Source organism: Acinonyx jubatus, chromosome A1 (genome assembly GCF_027475565.1).
Source record: "Acinonyx jubatus isolate Ajub_Pintada_27869175 chromosome A1, VMU_Ajub_asm_v1.0, whole genome shotgun sequence".
NCBI classification, from domain to species: domain Eukaryota; kingdom Metazoa; phylum Chordata; class Mammalia; order Carnivora; family Felidae; genus Acinonyx; species Acinonyx jubatus.
In genome coordinates this window covers 192,797,452-192,814,219 of record NC_069380.1, presented here as the reverse complement: position 1 = coordinate 192,814,219, position 16,768 = coordinate 192,797,452, and the positions used below count along the sequence as shown (strand labels likewise).

General features: G+C 48.3%; 2 protein-coding genes across 4 annotated transcripts in view; one reads left to right on the top strand and one right to left on the bottom strand.

Moving 5' to 3' along the window:
- Window positions 1–16,768, top strand: part of SLC36A1 (solute carrier family 36 member 1) — a 170,693-nt gene that overhangs the window by 57,554 nt on the left and 96,371 nt on the right. The window contains exon 10 of one of the 2 annotated variants that reach the window (XM_053199962.1): window positions 12,805–13,472. The exons of the other annotated variant lie outside the window; for it this stretch is intronic. Coding sequence (XP_053055937.1) covers window positions 12,805–12,815 — 11 coding nt within the window. The 3' untranslated portion in view covers window positions 12,816–13,472. Of the gene's footprint in view, window positions 1–12,804; window positions 13,473–16,768 lie in introns of those variants that run through there. 2 annotated transcript variants of the gene reach the window in all.
- The window catches only part of FAT2 (FAT atypical cadherin 2), an 83,504-nt gene continuing 73,888 nt past the window's right edge, over window positions 7,153–16,768 (bottom strand). For both annotated transcript variants that reach the window (XM_027077495.2, XM_053199939.1), the window contains exons 21-24: window positions 14,318–14,759; window positions 12,300–12,453; window positions 10,191–10,648; window positions 7,153–9,069 (exon numbers count right to left, since the gene is read on the bottom strand). In XM_027077495.2, coding sequence (XP_026933296.1) covers window positions 8,537–9,069; window positions 10,191–10,648; window positions 12,300–12,453; window positions 14,318–14,759 — 1,587 coding nt within the window. In that variant the 3' untranslated portion in view covers window positions 7,153–8,536. The remainder of the gene's footprint in view (window positions 9,070–10,190; window positions 10,649–12,299; window positions 12,454–14,317; window positions 14,760–16,768) is intronic.

Sequence of the window (16,768 nt, the reverse complement as noted above, 5' to 3'; positions counted from 1 at the left end):
TTGTTACAGCCTCAGGAGGGAGGCCCACCTTTAGGGATTATGGCGAGAGTTAGAGGGAATGTTCTAAACTGCCTGGCATGGAAGCTTATGAAGCATTTTCTGAAATATCAGTCGAATGGAAGCAAAGCAAGACTCAGAAGCAGTTTTAGTTGTTTTGTGGGTTTGCATCCGTTCTTTAGTCCTGTCTTGCTCACGTTGTGGAGAACATTCAAAACTTTTTAGGTTTTCCACCTCTTCACATTTTTGGTCCTGCTCACATTCACACTTAATGGTTGTAATCCCTCCTTCCAGATAACAAGGACCCTCGAGGGAAGCCCACTGTACTGCTAGAGGCATAAATTGAGTGACAGTGGACTGAATTTGGGCCCTAAACTTGGCACTCTTGGCTAAGTAGGCTTGCTTCCTCAGACTCTGCCTGTTGCAGACATACGCAAGAAACTATCCTTAACTGGTGCACTTTACTAGACCCTTGGTCATTGGTCTCCCCCCATTTTGGGGGAAAAAATTGGAGTATAGTCTACAGGTAATAAAATTCACCTGTTTCTTAAGTGTACAGTTTGATGAGTTTTGACAAATGCATGCCATCATTTGACCACCATTTCAGTCAAGATGTGGAATGTTTGCTTTACCCTGAGAAATTCCCTTGCAGTCAGTCCCATCCCCATGCCACTGGACTCCTTGGCAACAACCGACCTGACTTCTCAGTCTCTAGTTTCGCCTTTTCTAGAATGTCGTCTAAATGGAACCATTAAGTATATAGTCCTTTATGTCTGGCTCCTTCACTTAGCAAAATGCTTTCTATATTCATCTACATCATTCCACGTATCAGTAGTTTGTTTCTCTTTATTGCTGAATAATATTTCATTGTATGGACGAACCATAATTTGTTTATTGCCAATTGTTGGATGTTGGGTTGCTTCCAGTTTTGGGCCATTATGAATAAAGCTGCTACAAATATTCGTGTGCAAACCTTTGTGTAGACACATGTTTTCATTTCTCTTGGGTAAATACCTAGGAGTGGAATTGTGGGTTTGGATGGTAAGTGTACATTAACTGTATAAGAAATTGGAAAATTGTTTTTCCAGAGTGACTCTGCTATTTTGGATTCCTCCCAACAATTTATAAAAGCTCCACTGGGGCGCCTGGGTGACGCAGTCGGTTAAGTGTCCGACTTCAGCCAGGTCACAATCTCGCGTCCGTGAGTTCGAGCCCCGCGTCAGGCTCTGGGCTGATGGCTCAGACCCTGGAGCCTGTTTCCGATTCTGTGTCTCCCTCTCTCTCTGCCCCTCCCCCGTTCATGCTCTGTCTTTCTCTGTCCCAAAAATAAGTAAACGTTGAAAAAAAAATTAAAAAAAAAAAGCTCCAGTTGCTCCAATACTTCATATTGTGGTCTTTTAAATTTTGGCCATCTTAATGGGGATGTAGTAGACCCTCTTTGTGGTTTTGGTATGCCTTTGCCTAATGACTAGTGACATCCTGCACTTTTCCTTGCTTAGTTGCCATTGATCTATCTTCTTTAGTGACGTATTTAAGGATTTAGTCTTCTTAAAAATTTTAAAGTTTTTTTGTCTTGAATTAACTATGGATTCACAGGTGTGAAGAAATGTATGGGGGGGATCCCTTCTTCCGGTCTCCCCCAGTGTTGACATCTTGTATCACTGTAGTACATGATCAAAACCAGGAAACTGACATTGGCACAAAACATACAGCTCATTCAGATTTCTCCAGTCACATCTCATGTGCGAGTGTGTGTGGGGGGGGGTGTGGATGTGTGTGGGAGGTGGCAGGTGTTTGTGGCAATTGGATCACATGTGTAGCTTCCACCAGCACAGTCAAGATTCTTGTCTATGCCATTACGACAAGACTCCAACACACTGCCCCTATGTACCCACACTCGCCTCCTGCGCTCCCCCACATCCCTCACCCTGGGCACATCCCTCACCCTGGGCAACTGCTAATCTGTTCTTCGTCTCTATCACTATGTGATTTCACAAATGTTACATAAATTGAATTACACAGTATGCACCCTTCTGAGACTGGCTTCTTTCACTCAGTAAAATTTCTTTGACGATCATTCAAGTTGTTACCTATTTTAATAGTTTGCCTTTTTTTACTGCTACGTTGTACTCCATGGTACGGACGTACCACACTTTGTTCAACCACTCACCCAGGGAAGGAAATCTGCATTGTTTCCAGGTCTGGCTATTACAGATAATGCTGCTGTGAATATTCATTCATGTACACGTTTCTGCATGAAAACAAGTTTTCATTTCCATGGGATAGAAATCCAAGAGTACAATTGCTGAGTTGTATGTAAGCCCATTTTTAGTTTTAAAAGGAACTCCCAAACCACTTTCCAGAGTGGCTGTACCATTTTACATTTCTATCAGCCATGTGTGAGTGTCCCACTTTCTCTGCATCCTTGTCAGCATTTGATGTTATCATTATTTTTTATTTTAACCATTCATCAGATCTTATAAATGTTTTGTTAGACGTACACCTAAGTATTTAATTTTCTTGGAGCAATGGAAATGGTAATATGTTTTTAATTTCAATTTCCATGTGTTCATGGGTACTCTATAGAAATGCAATTGATATTTGTTAATTTTGTGTCCTATGACCTGTCTTGACTCACTTAATAGTTCTTTGAGTTTTTGTCTAGATTTCTTGGGATTTTCTGTGTAGACAGTCAAGCTCTTTGCATGTGGAGATAGGTGTATTTCCTTTTTTCCTGTTCTGTGTACTTTTTTCCCCCTTATTACTGCAATGGCTAGAACTTCTTGCACTATATTAAAAGAAAGGAGTGGTGAGAGTAAACATTCTAGGCTTGTCTCTGATTGTACAGAGAGAACATTCATTCAGTCTTTCACCGTGAAGTATGATTTAAACTTTCAGATTTTTATAGAAGTTCTCCTCTGTTTCTGTACTCAGATATATATATTTTTAAAAATCATGAATGTGTGAATTTTGTTAATTTTTTTCTCCATCACTTGATATGATCTTACAATTTTTCTTTTCTCACCTATTGATATGGTGGATTAAATTTATTGATTTTTCAATATTGAACCAGCCTTGGTTACCTAGAGTAAATCCTACTTAGTCATGGTGCATCATTCTTTCTAGATACTGTCGGATTATCTGTTATTTTGGACTCACCCTGATATTTAGTCTGACAAATGTAGACTCCAGAATAGTGCCTTTTTGTAAATGAACAAAACCATTTTGCCATAACTGCTGTTCTTGGCATAAGAGTATTTTTTTTTTTTTTTTTTGCCTCAGGCCAGGTTCCCAGCTGCTGTAATGCTACATAAAGCCCGCATATGTTTCCTTAGGACAGTTTCTCAACTTCACTATTATGTATGTTTGGTGGTGAATAATTCTTTGTTGTGGAGAATGTCCTGTTCATTATAGGATGTTTAGCAATATCCCTGGTCTCTAGCCACTAAATGCCAGTTGTGGTGATCCAAAGTGTCTCCGGACATTGCCAGAGGTACTCTTGGGGGGAGGGGGGCAGGCGTGGGGACTGAGGGGTTCAAATCATCCCCCTCTCCTATTGAGAACTACTACTTTAATACGTTTAGCCCCGTCTTACCCCTAGCTGGGGGAATGGATTTTTTTTTTTAATCTGGCCATGGAACAAAGGTAAGTGTGTGGTTATGGATACTACGAAAAGATCTGACTTTTTAATATTAGTGATAAAATAGCTAATGTCTTTTGAACCTTTACTATGCTAACTATGCTAAGCATCATTATTACCACTTCTAGTACTCCCATCCAGTGAAGGGAGGTGCTGGTAAAGTCCCCATTTTTCAGACTGAGGCATGAGAGGTTAAACGACTTAACCAAGATCACACTTTCTAAGTTGTGGAGCCGGGTCTGTGTGGCTCCAAACCTTATACTTCCCGTGAGATCTTCCCTGCCACTCACTCTGTCTCTCAACACCCCTCAGCGGACACAGGACGTTTCCAGGCCCTAGTCTCCCACATTCCGACTTCAACCCACCAGGACTACCCGCCATTGCCCAAATACTTAAAACCTCTAGGCCTGGCTGGCCCTTCTCTCTGTGCTAAATCTGAAGCTCAATTTTAAGGCCCAGTTCAGATGGCTGCTCCTCTTTAGAAGTTTCCCTGGCCGCGTCAGTCAGAATTTATGGTTCCCTCCTCAGCAGAGTGGTAACATCCCTTGTCTGGGTAGCTTCATGTCTACTTATGCTGGACAGTTGTGACTGCTTGGTGACTCCCTAGATCATGAGCTTCCTGAGCAAGGATCAGATCAGGCTAGATCTCCCTGTGCTTGTCTGTGCGGGGCTAATTATGTATCTGGAATTAGCTGGTGACTAATTGGTTTGTGTGGTTTCCTTGAGTAGGGAATAGTGCCTGGCCTCCAAAGAGCTGATGTCACTATATTTACTTTTAGTTTTGCATCAATCTAAGCAAGCACTTGCCTTGGTCCGACCCTGGAGATTTGTTGAGGAATCTTGAGAAAATTCTAAATGTCTGTCTTTTCCCAGCGGGTTCCTTGAGAAAGTCCCTGCTTTTTACTCAGTGAAACCTCTGGCACCTCTCCTCAAGACAGAGCTGGCAGAGGCTGCCTGAGGTCTTTGAAAGTCTGTCCTTAGACACTGCAGCATGGGTGGCTGTTCAGCACTTGGGGCCAGGTGCCCCCACAGGCCGGCATTCACCGCTTCACCGTGGGGTACCAGGAAGATGGGCCTGATGTTCCACACTGAACTAGCCGTGGGCCTTGGGCAAAGCACTCCATATCTCAAACCTTTATATCCTGTTTTCTCCCCCTTCTATCTTTTCAAATATCTGTAATCGTCCTTCCAAATGAGAATGGTTTTCCTCCCAAGGCCTTTGGCTCTACCCTTCTTCCACCCCAGATAAGTCCTCCCCAGAGGATGTCATGTGTCCACGCCCCTTCCCCCCCAGGCAGTGCTCCAATTTCTGGAAGATACATTGGCCTTCATCAACCCCATGTGATGGTACAGTTGTGCAAGCCCGGCCTCCCATCACGGCCCTCTGAATGAGCAGGCTCACAACTCCTTTGCTGTTGTCTGGTGAATTCCAGCTGCCCTTCTACCGTGGACATGATTGTGAGTCCTTACTCCCACCCCTCCTGGCTGCCCTCTAGCCTCCACTCAAGGTTGCTGTGGCACTCTTAAGATCCGGCCTCAGAACTGGACGCAGGATCACAGGAGTGGCTTGGGGTTGAACCCCAGGGTTGAGCAGACCCCACCTCCCAGGATCTGGACACTCACCTGTTAATACCACTTAGAATAATGTGACACTCTAGGCCTTGAACTCATTAGACTGAAGCCTCTCAGTCCTCCTTGCTGCTGTCCCTCAATCCCCTGATGTCCCCCTGTAGTTTGTTTCATGAACCCAAATGTAAAGCCAAGATCGGGAGTCAGGCAGCCCCATATTGAATCCCGGCCCTGTCACTTGTGAACTGGGTGACCTTACTTTAAGTCACTAATGTAAGTTACAAGCCACTTAATTTATGTGTGTCTCCGTTCCTCCGTCTGTGACTGGAGGTGACAGTACTTACCTCATGAGGTTTTTGTGAGGATTCAATGGGATAAGATATGCCAAGTGCTTTCACAGCACCTGTCCTATAGCAAGTGCCAGTAAGAGGTGGGAATGAAGATGATTATGGTGAACTGTAAAGACGCCCAGCCTGGTAGTCAGGAAACCTGCCTGTCTGCCTTTCTCCGCCACTGTTGTGCTGTGTAAAACTCAGCATGGTTGTAAAACTCAGCAGATGGTTGGAACCAGAGCCCCAGTGACTTGAGATGGAACCTTCGGGTCTTCCACAGCTCAGTAGGCTGATCTTGATCTCAGAGAGCCCTCTGCTGGTTGGTATATGAAGGTTCAGGCTTAGGAAGACTGGGAAAGAGGGGCCTGTTCTGGAAAGGGCGGCTGGCTGGAGAGAGGCTCCCCTATCCAGGGGGAGAGCAAGTTGTGTTGTAGGGAGATTCCCAGGCTGGGTGCAGACTTGACTGTGGGCCTCATGCCTGTGAAGTTCTACCTGCGGGACCTCAGACAAACCCTTCTCCTCTGTGGGCCTGGGGATAAGGCACATCAGGAATGAAGATACAGTGGATCTGCGCTTCCCAAAGTGGACCCTGGATAGTCATTTAAAAAATCTGAACGTTTATGTGTTTTCGTGTATTCTAGAAAACAAATACCAACTTTCAAATCCTTTAGTTTATGCATATATCATTTTGGGGTGAATACAAATGTTTTTTTCAAATCAGGACGCACTGAAAGAAAATTATTAAGTAAACAATGGCACAGGTGGTATTCTATTAGGGCAAAAATCATAAAAGTGGTCAGCAAAACAACAGAAGTCTGGGCAACACCGGACTAGCCTGTTTGTGATTTCCTGCACAGCTCTGATAAATTAATCCGATCTATATACTATCTAGTATTACTTCCTAGCATAGGTTACCATTTATTGTTTATGCTTCTAAAAATCGGAACGCCAATTCATACCTGCCCGGGGCCACGTTGCTCTGTGGCAGAGGGGTTTGGAGCCCAGCCTATCTGGCCGCAGAGCCACAATGTGCGGTGGTGCCTCCCACGATGTGTCTTCTCTGCCCACCCCACTGGGACCGCGGCGGCAGGGACTGGGCTTTCCAGTCTCAGTGTCACTGCAGGGCCTACGTGGACCACAGTAGCCCAGGACCAGCTGGGCCTCAGGGCGAGCCGTGGAGAAGCAGCCCAGCCATAGACTGGCTCTGGGCACCGGTCCCCCGGCCTGTGCTAGAAAGTCCCCTCTCGCCGACCAGTGCTGTGAGGTGCAGAGAGTGTTGGCCGGGGTCAGCAGCCCTCCAGTCTCGTCCTGGGCCTTTCCCCAACCTGCTGACTGGTGGACGTGTTCCCTCACTGCAGGCAGTTGTGTTGGAATTGGAGGCGTTTTTCCCAAGTGTTCAGGGCCCTGCCGCCAGAGGTTTTGATTTTGTTTGTCTGGGTTGGGGGCTCACAAATCTACATTTTAGCCATTTCTCTAGGTTTGGGAATCACGGTGCTCGATGACCTCTGGGGTCCCTCCTAGGCCCAAATTCCATGAACCTCAGCTCAGAAGGGCCCGTAGACCCTTGGCCCTTCCCCTGACCCAGCCCCAAACAGGATAAGTGACACAGAAAAATAACAGTAAAAAAGATACTTTATTGTTAAAAAACAACAAATGACCAATGTAAACCAGTCATCCTGTCACACACACCATCACGCACAGCTATGAACCAGTCACGCAAATACACCCTTACCCACACAGTTCCCTCTCACTATCAGCAGCAACCCGGTGGGTGAGAGTCTCTATTGCTCTTCCTTTTGACTTTTGTCTCCAGAAACAACACGCATGAAAAGGCAGTGGACCGGAGAAAGGGATTGGCAGGGGAGAGAGTGGCACAGCCACCCCGGTCACTGCCGCTCCTGGCTACATACACTCTACACGTGCCCACACTGACCCTCCATGCATAGGGTTGAGTCACTGCAGGTAACACTTCAATTGGCAGGCATCTGAGCTGGCAGGGAGAGGCAGGGAAAGGCAGAGCATCCGGCTCCGTGCCTCCCCCCTGCCCCGATGCCCTGAGTGGGAGTTCTGAGTTCCTTGTGTCTAGGGAAGGAAAATCCCTTTGGCAACTCATCCAGACAGCAAGGTTGAAAAGTGCCTAAGAATTTTAAAAACGAAGAATTATGTCCTTCTTGCCTTTGGCCCAAAGTGCTTGAGAAACTTGGGGTGAAGAACCCAGAGTTCCATGAGGTCTGAATTCCTTAAAGAAGGCGCAGGGCTGCACGAATCCTGACCGGCCCTGGCTGGAGGAAGGTCATGGGACTTGATAGAGGCAGAGCAAGTTCCCTGGAATCTGGATTCGAGTGGGACCCCAGGAGACTGAGCCAAGCGACGCTTCTCGGGAACCCTTGTCGCCCTCATTCACATCGTGCCCCAGGCCTAGCACAGTACCCGACACAGAGCAGATGCTGGAGTAATGTACGAATGAGGCAGGGTGCACAGCCGGCTTGGTCCCTGCTTGCGTACTGCTTACCTCTCAGCCCCTAGAGGACGCGTTGTGGCCCTCCAGGGTCAGATGACCCTGGGCCCCGTCTCTGTGGCCTGTCAGGCGCGGACCTGCCTCTGCCTCCAGAATGGGGCTGTGAGTAGGTGTAAGGGTGCTCCCTGGCAGAGCGGACTCAGTAGTTCAGGCCCTGCCTCCCTGGGGACTGAGAGGTGGCAGGCAGCCAGACAGACTGCCTCTTGTCCATCCCCGGAATCAGTGTGTCCTGTTTCTCCAGGGTCAACTGCTCTGCGCAGCCCCTTGCTGCGGGGGGCCCTGGTGCTATTTCTGGAGCTCTTCCCTCAGCTTCCCTCCATCCTCAGGGGCTAGCCGGGGGTCTGGGAGAGCACGTTTCAAGGCATGGAGGCCTGGACTGGGGGCTTCCCTTCCCTTTTCCAGCGACGCTTATCTCACTCGTGCAAGACGGAAGGAAGATGCCAAGTCCTTGGCCTCCCACTTGCCTCCCTCTGAGGACAGCTAGAACATGACCTCCTCACAGCTCCCATAGTCACTCTCCACCATGTCAGAGCCCTCATAGTGGGGGGGAGCCTGGGGCTGGCCCCGCCCTGTGGGATGCCCACCCCCAACCTCACAGTCGGCATAAGAGGGCCCAGCCCGGCTGAGGCGCATACTTACCCCTTTGTAGCCCCCCTCTGCCAGGCAGGGCCCTCCCCCTCCCTGACGGAACTGTGAGTGGTAGTAGCTGATGGCCGTGTACTCATTGAGACAGGGGGCCAGCAGGTGTTCCCGGGGACTGGGGGGCCGTGGGGGCATCAGATCTTCCAGGTTCTGGTTGCTGTAACGGGGTGGGAGAGGTGCCCGCTTGTTTTCCAGCTCCAGTGGGAAGGGGAAGCCCCCATAAAGGCCAGTGGGGTCTGGCATCACGGGTGGGGTCTGGTGGCGGTGAGGCGATGGTGGCAGAGGGCTGGGGGTCACTTCAGAGTGGGGGTATTCCCAGCGTTCCTTCCTGGAGTAAGTAGGGGGCCAGACCGTAGCTCCAGCTGGGCACACTGAAAGAAAATGGAAAGTTAGGGTGAGCTCTGAGTTTCCCTGGTAAAGGTTTCCGCAGGCCTTATAGGTACTATACGTGATTCAGCATGTGGTAGAAATGGGCAAAAGAGTGGGGGGGTGGGGGCGCGGGGCAGGTAATGTGGCTTTCTACGTCGTGTTGTCTCTGGCAGCTTAGGTTGATATCTAGAATTCAATACAGCCAACTTCACGGCCAAAGGTTTAACCCAAAGCCAGCTCCTCTTGCAAATATGTGCCGATGATCGAAGAGTCAGTGAATAAGGGAAGAATATGGACAACTCCACACAGCCCACACCCCGCTGCTGGGGCCAGCTACTCCATCCCAGCTCCTACTGGTAACTTACATCTCCTTGACTGAAGGAAACAGACACACGGTTTGGTGGTGGTGGGTGTGTGTATGTGTGTGTGTGTGTGTGTGTGATGGCATCTATCACAGAGCATGATTAAATAAGATATGGCTTGGAAGATTGGAGACCAGGCATCCTTGGTCCTTGCTCTGTCCTTGCTACTAAATAGTTGGGTGAGTTAGAACAAGTTACTGTGTTTTTAAGAGCCCCAAATTACCCTATCAGCAAAAAGTTTATGAAAATACCTGTTTCAACTATTGGTGAATAAACCAGAAAATATACAGCACTTTACGAATTCACCTCCTAGTGAGCCAAAAGTGAGAGGTCCCTCCTGTAAGTCAGCCAGGTCTGGCCCAAGGCTGCTGTACCTCCAGACTGGATGGCCAGAAGTTGGGACTACTGCTCTTTCCTTTTTGAAGAAAAGCCTAAAGGTACAGAAGCCCCGCCCCCCCTTCACCCCCCAGGATCCCATTCACCCCTATCCAGGGTCTACAGGCTTCTGCCATAGATATCAGTCCTCTGGAATGAGTTGAAATGTGGATGAGGGGATCATGGTGCAATCGAATGAGCCACAGAGTCTGAGACCAGAGACCTGGCATCTGGTCCAGTCCACTAGTGCACTGTGACCTTGAACACATCCCTTCATATCCCATCCCAAAGGGATAGACTGGATGGTGGCTTCACGTAATGGAGTGTTCAAGTCTACAACCGTATTCCATCAATACCAGAGGCCGAGGGCCTCTGGCTATACTGACCCATCTCCTCGCCTGACCATGTCCTCTTTATGATGGACTCATTGTCAGAGTGGGAAGGGACTGCAGCTGGTGGGAGTCTGGGAGGCACACTGCAGACCACTGGCCGTTGCTTAGAGCTGGGTCCAAAAGTGACAAGTTCATTTGGACCTGAGGTCTTGCTGGGCTCCAGTTGGTTCAGGTTGTTGCAGGAGCTGGCGCTCAGGGGGTTGAGCTCGATGGCAGGCATAGTTTGGGTGTCTACACCAACACTCCTGGCCAGGAGGTCTGGGTCCTCCATGGCCACGGGCTTGTGGGACTTGCAACGGCGGCAGTAGAAGAGGAGCCCAACTGTGCTTAAAACGATAAACAGTAGGGCCGCTATGATGATTAGAATCTCCTGCTGTCCCCAGTCCCCCTTTGTGATCTCAGGGGTGACTAGGCAGTGACCTTCGGAGCAGCCCCTTGCTTCCATTTCACACCTGCAGAGACAGAGAAGTAGTCGGGGGGTTGAGTCACTACACTTCCCTTTCTGTGTCCCCTCTCACAAAGATTTATGGACTCCTACACTCAAGCCTACCTTCTCTGATTTTCAACCGAAAAAAAAAAAAAAGAAAAGGGTTGGTAATGATCACACGTATCAAGTTTAGAACTTTCCATCCTCCACCAGTAGGGTGTGGGAGTCAGTTACATGTTCATTCATGACCTAGATTTGGAATCTAGGCTCTGGGCCCATCCATTATTTCCCACTCATGAGATCTAGGTTTTGGATATACTCTCCATCATTAAGGTGAGACTTCCAATCGTATACTGTGGTTGAGGCAACCAACATACCCAGCTGTCCTCAGCAATAATGTCAGAGTCCCAGCTACAATTCAGCAGTCACCCAGCCATGGCAACAGGGTGCCAGTGTTACCCACTGTTCTTCAGGAGGTCACAGAAACCCAACGTGACCCTGCACAGACCTTACATTGGACAACTTGTTCAGAGAGAGTACTTGGAATTGTATGACGTCTCTGATCACTGTCAGCTTGGCATTTCATGGAGCAAGGCTCATAGGAGGGAGGCTTCTGTGGCCAGTTTTGTCCACTTTTGAGGGATATTGGGAAAGGCTTCCTCCATCCTGCTTGAGTCCCAGTGTCTAAAACTTCACCACCAACAGTTTGTCCTTTGGGGTTAGACATTGTCCTCCCCAGTTCCTCTTGTAAAATGCAGACCCCACTTTCAGGCAGGAAGTACCCTGTGGCACATGTACTGCAGAGAGGTGTGCTGTGAGGCCAGAAATGCCAGGTGCTGAGAGAAAGGACTTGGGTCATAAACATGTGGAGGGATTTGGACCGGCCCTTTCCTTCTCTGGGCCTCAGTTTCCCATCTGTAAAGTGAGTGGGTGAACTACATCAGTGGCTATCTTAGGCACACACTGACGGCAAGGGGATCCCTTGGAAGCTTGTTCTAATTAGAATCCCAGGCCTCACTCCTTGGATATTCTGATATAGTAGGCCCAGAAATCTGTATTTTCCACAAGTATCCCTGATGATTTTTTAAAGGCTCCCAAGCTGGGGAGCCATAAACCTAGATAATTGCCAGGCCTCTTTACCTCTAGGATTCTAGGGATCTGAGGATTCTTGGACTCCCCCAGGCCAACATAATACAAGGCACAGGTAGCTTACAGTGGGGTTCGAGACCCACAACAGTGCGTCATTGTCCTAGTGGACAATGTGGAGTCATTTGTCTAGAGGAGTCATTGTCCCCGGGCCACTTTCTGAGAAGTCGCGGTCCAGAGCAAGAGAGTAAGAACTTTAGCCATGTTCAGACTTCGGCAAAGATTAGAAAAGCCTGAGGAGTTGATTAGAAGTGCAGATTCGTGAACCCGCACCTAGTGAGTCTGATGCAGTAGGTTCAGAATAAGGCTTGAGAAATCTTAATAAGAACTCTCCTCTGAGTGCTCTGATGCAGGTGGTTGGAGGGAGAAGCCTCACCCATGGAAAAGACCAAGAAGCCAGGTCGCTGGAACACTCCACTCCTGGTCTCCCATTGGCCTCTCCGGAGGTCAGAGTGCAGACGTCATTCATTCCCTCATGGGGCCAAACCCAGGGTGAGGAGCCAATGGCAGGTGGCCCCCCCTATGCTTACCTGTCTCCCGTGTAAGGGTGAGGGCAGTTACAGGAAGCTCCTTCAGGGGAGGGGATGCAAGTGCCACCTTCCAGGCACGGTGTCACAGTGCAGTTTTCCCTTCTTTGTTCACAGTGCCTCCCAGAGAACTGTGGGGGACACCTGCAGACATACCCTGGGAGGGAGGGAGGAGATGGGGGACAGTCAGGCAGCTGCAGGCTGAGAGGCCCTCCAGGACAGAGGGGAGGCCTCGGCATGTTTGCAGACCCACGTGTTCACGTTTAGTTATTGAATGCCTCCTTCTGTGACGAGCACCGTGTGCTGCCCTGCTGGGCAAGAAGACGTGATTCCCTGCCCTCACACAACTTATAGTCTTCGGAGGACCGGCATCTGAAGAATAGGGGTGGATATCCTCATCGTCCCAGACAACGCTTATTCAGTGCTGGTCACCGTTCTAAGAATCTTCAAGTGTTAGCCCATTTGAGCCTCATAACAACTCTGAAGCTGGTTATGTCATCCTCAACAGGTACAGGTTGATGGCGGGTGAGGAAATGAGGCACAGAGAACATATGACGCTTGTTCGCGCTCACACAGGAGGTAAATGGCAAATTTGGGACTCCGACCTATTGAACCAGTTGTGTAGAATATCGGTATATTAGTCATCACCATTGAACAACAGAGCTTAGGGAGCCAAGGGACACAGGGAGCTGCAGGGCCAGGGAGGTGGGAGGGGCCAGAGCACCGCCAAGAGCCTGATGCAGGAATTAGGAGTTAGGACTCCATCTTAACAGCAAGGGGAAGCCACTGCAAGGTTCCAAGCAGGAAACGGATGCACTCAGACCTGCTTTGTATAAAGATCCCTCTGGAGCCCTGCTGGAAAACACAGGTGGGGGCAGAGAAATGAGGGAGCAGGGAGGCAGCTGGCACAAGGGTGAAAGATAACGGCTGCCTGGTAGTGCGGCCAGACAGGAGGGCTGGCCTCCTTCGATATTTCGCAGATGGAAACGACAGTCCTATCACCCGGGCAAACATGAGAAAACGGGAGGATGCCGAGTGTTGACAGAGATATAGGAGCCTCATGCCCTGCTGGCAAAAGTGCGGGCTGTGTGGACACGCTGAAGAGCGATTTGGCCCTATTGAGTCAAAATGATGATCTGCATTCTCTGGGCATGCGAATCCCATCCCTGGGCGTGGTGTGTGCATGTGCAGGTTCCCAAGAAGATACGTGTGAGGATATTCATGCAGCATTGTTGATGGAGATGGGATGTTGAAGCCACCAGGGTGCTCGCCGCTAGCTGAGTGGAGAGGGAGAGAATGAGGGCGCGTGGGCACGCTGGGGTACTGTGGCAATGGACACGAACTGTGGCAGCGTGGATGGACCAGTGTAAAAGGTTACGTATCACTTACATAATCAGAAATTCAAGCATGTGCAAAACCAATAATGTACAGTTTGCAAGAACTCATTTAAAAACTTTAAATCCTTGCCTATGGGCTTGGGGAAGGGGAAAGGCAGCTGAGTATAGATTAAAAGGCAATAAAAAAGAGAAACTTGGCACCGACCAATGTTAACCCTACGGTGTATGATGAACTCAACCTGTGGCACCAGAGGTCCCTGTTAGTGCCTGTCTCATCCAAACAAGTCAGTCCTTGTTGAGGAAGAACAAAGACTCCTGCCTCCCCGTGGTGTAAACCTAGCAGATCCCAACCCGTTACTCAAGACATAGTAAGGGGAGGAGAGAGACGTTTGGAATCAGAGGGCAGGAGTGCTCCACTGGGATCTACACCCCAAACATGCCTCTCTCCCCTGACAGCCATGTGCCTTTCACCAATCTGGGTATCCCTTACACAACCCAGCAGTTTCCTGTGCTGTAAAGTGGAGCCATTGGTGACTTTGTTCCAACGCCCTCTCTCCCTCATGGCGCTGTGCTGAAGGAACATACTTTGTAAACTCTCCAGTGACATATGATTGCTAGGTCAACAAGCTAGGGTCTTCTGAAGAGCCTCCTGGGATAAGCCTTGGAGTCATTTCCAGCCCTTACCTGCCCCACGGGTCTGTGAGCACCGTCCGCCATTGAGACATGGGTTTTGGCTGCAGTCATCACTGTGCACGCAGCACTGGGTGAGGGCCTGCCTTTCCAGCAAGCCTGATGCCTTCTTGCCATGGACCAGCAGCTCCAGTGCCTCTCTGTTGACCACAACTGCATCCAGGCAGCCTTCGAAGCCCTGGGACACATTTGGGGAAGAACGCAAGAGAACAAGGCCACCCAGAAAGAGGTCCCCTTCAGGCCTGAGACCCCGGCAGTTCTTTGGGAGCATGAGGGAGGTGTCGCTGGATCTGTCAACCAAGAGGCGAAGGGAAGTGTCTGTCTCCTCCACCACAACGGAGTGCCACTCTTGGTCATTCACATGGAGCCAGGAGGAAAGATTTCCATAGAAACCACCTGGGCAACGGTATTCCAGCTGGAGCACTCCATCGACCAGCTGCAAAGAAAGCCCAGATGCCATCAGCAAAGCCAAGAAGTCCTTGGAAGAGCATTGCTAACAAGCTGCCTGGGCAAAGAATGTCAGTTGTGTCTTCATGGGTCAGGGAGGTAGCGTTTGGTGGCTTTTAAGGCTGTTTTAGACATTGTCTTTGTGGAGTATAAAAGCCCTCAAAGTACTTTTCTGTCTATGGTCTCATTTGGCCCTTACCACACTCCATGGATGATCTGGGTAGGGATGGCATCTCCTTTCACAGATGAGGAAACTGAGGCCCAGAGATACCTTGCTGACTGAGACTGTGTCTTTTGGATTCTTCTTTGCAGGCCTTTGTAGTACATTCCTCAACATTGGCCTTCAGGGACACCAAAAACCTCCCTCACCCCCCCCCCCTTCTTCAACAGTTCCACTGTAATCAAAGTAGGTCTCTAAGACCTTTCAAGAGGATCCACAGAGGGAGACCATTTTTATAACAATCCTAAGACATTATTTGCCTTTTCTCCTCTCATTCTCTCACGAATATATGCTGGAGACTTCCAGACATGTGCTACCACAACTGATGAACACAGAGGTACATCTAAAAATCCAGCTGCCTACTGTTGAGCCATACATGTGTAAGAGAGATATGCAAAATGTAAAACAATGCCACTCTCTTCTTTTTTCTTAATTTTGGAAATGTAATTATTATTCACAAAAATATGGTATTTGTGTTAACATGTAATAAGTTTCTTGTTATTTTTATTTTTTTTAAGTTTATTTATTTTTCAGAGAGAGGGCAGGGGAGGGGCAGAGAGAGAGGGAGACAGAGAATCCCAAGCAGGCTCCACAGTGTTAGCACAGAGCCTGATGTGAGGCTTGAACTCACGAACAGTGAGATCATGACCTGAGCTGAAACTGAGAGTCAGACGCTTAACTGACTAAGCCACCCAGGCGCCCCTCTTTTTAAATGAATTAATAAATAAAGATTTTAACATTTCTCAGTTTTAATTTCTAATACTGAAAATAGTGATAGCTATAGCCCACATAAACAAAACTTCCCTAGGATCTTGAATTATTTTTAAGAGTGTGAAAAGTCCTGAAATCAAGAAATCTGAGAAAACACTAGGTTAAATCATTTTAGTTTACCTCAGCCCAAGAAACAGGACTACTGTGGCCAAGAGATAGAACTTCTGCTTACTCGGCTGTGTAGAGCTTTTTCTGGGTGAAATTTGAAAATCCAATCCAGTGTTTTATAGAAAGTAGCTGCTTGTTTGTACCCCACTTTCCCAATTTTTGCCCTGCTTGAATACTACCTATACCGTTATGTACTTGAAAAGGAAACTTACTATTACTACAGAATGTAGACTCAAAACATTGTCCTTAAATCACTCCTTTCACTTGGTTAGGACCACAAATCTACTGGTCCCATCATCTTTCCATTGTCTCTCGACCTCAGTAAGGTCCTCACTTGTCTCCTTATCCAGTTTAAATTCCATAGCCAAGTTCCTGTCCTCTCTTTCTTGGTAGAAGTCACTTGGCAAACCCACAAATCTGGTAAAGTCCAACCGTCCCCCAACTGTATGTGAGCATCATGGAGGTAAACATGGCTGGAGAAAAACATTCAGGCTTGCTTATTGACCTCTCTTTAATTTCATGACCGTGAGTCTCAAATGAGCCCTTCATGGTGCCTAATTATGGTGCTATCTTCCATAGTCGGTTTACTCTCCCAGATGACTATTCTCACAACTTCTCCCTCCTGAGACTCCTGATTCCCCCTCCCCATCCTTGCTCTTAGCAACCAGGTTGGGACTTATCGGCACTCTTACCATCACATCTCCCCACCTTGGTGGAGGCCAGTCCCTCCATTCATGCACTAGATCACAACCCCCTTACCTCCTCAAGGATGAGTTTCCATCAACTCTTTCTTTTTTTCTACATCACAAATTGTTCATTCTCTACTGTACCATTCCAGTCATCACAAAAATGCTGTTATTGCTCTAATCTTAAAAAAAAAATGTCTTGAACCCACTTCT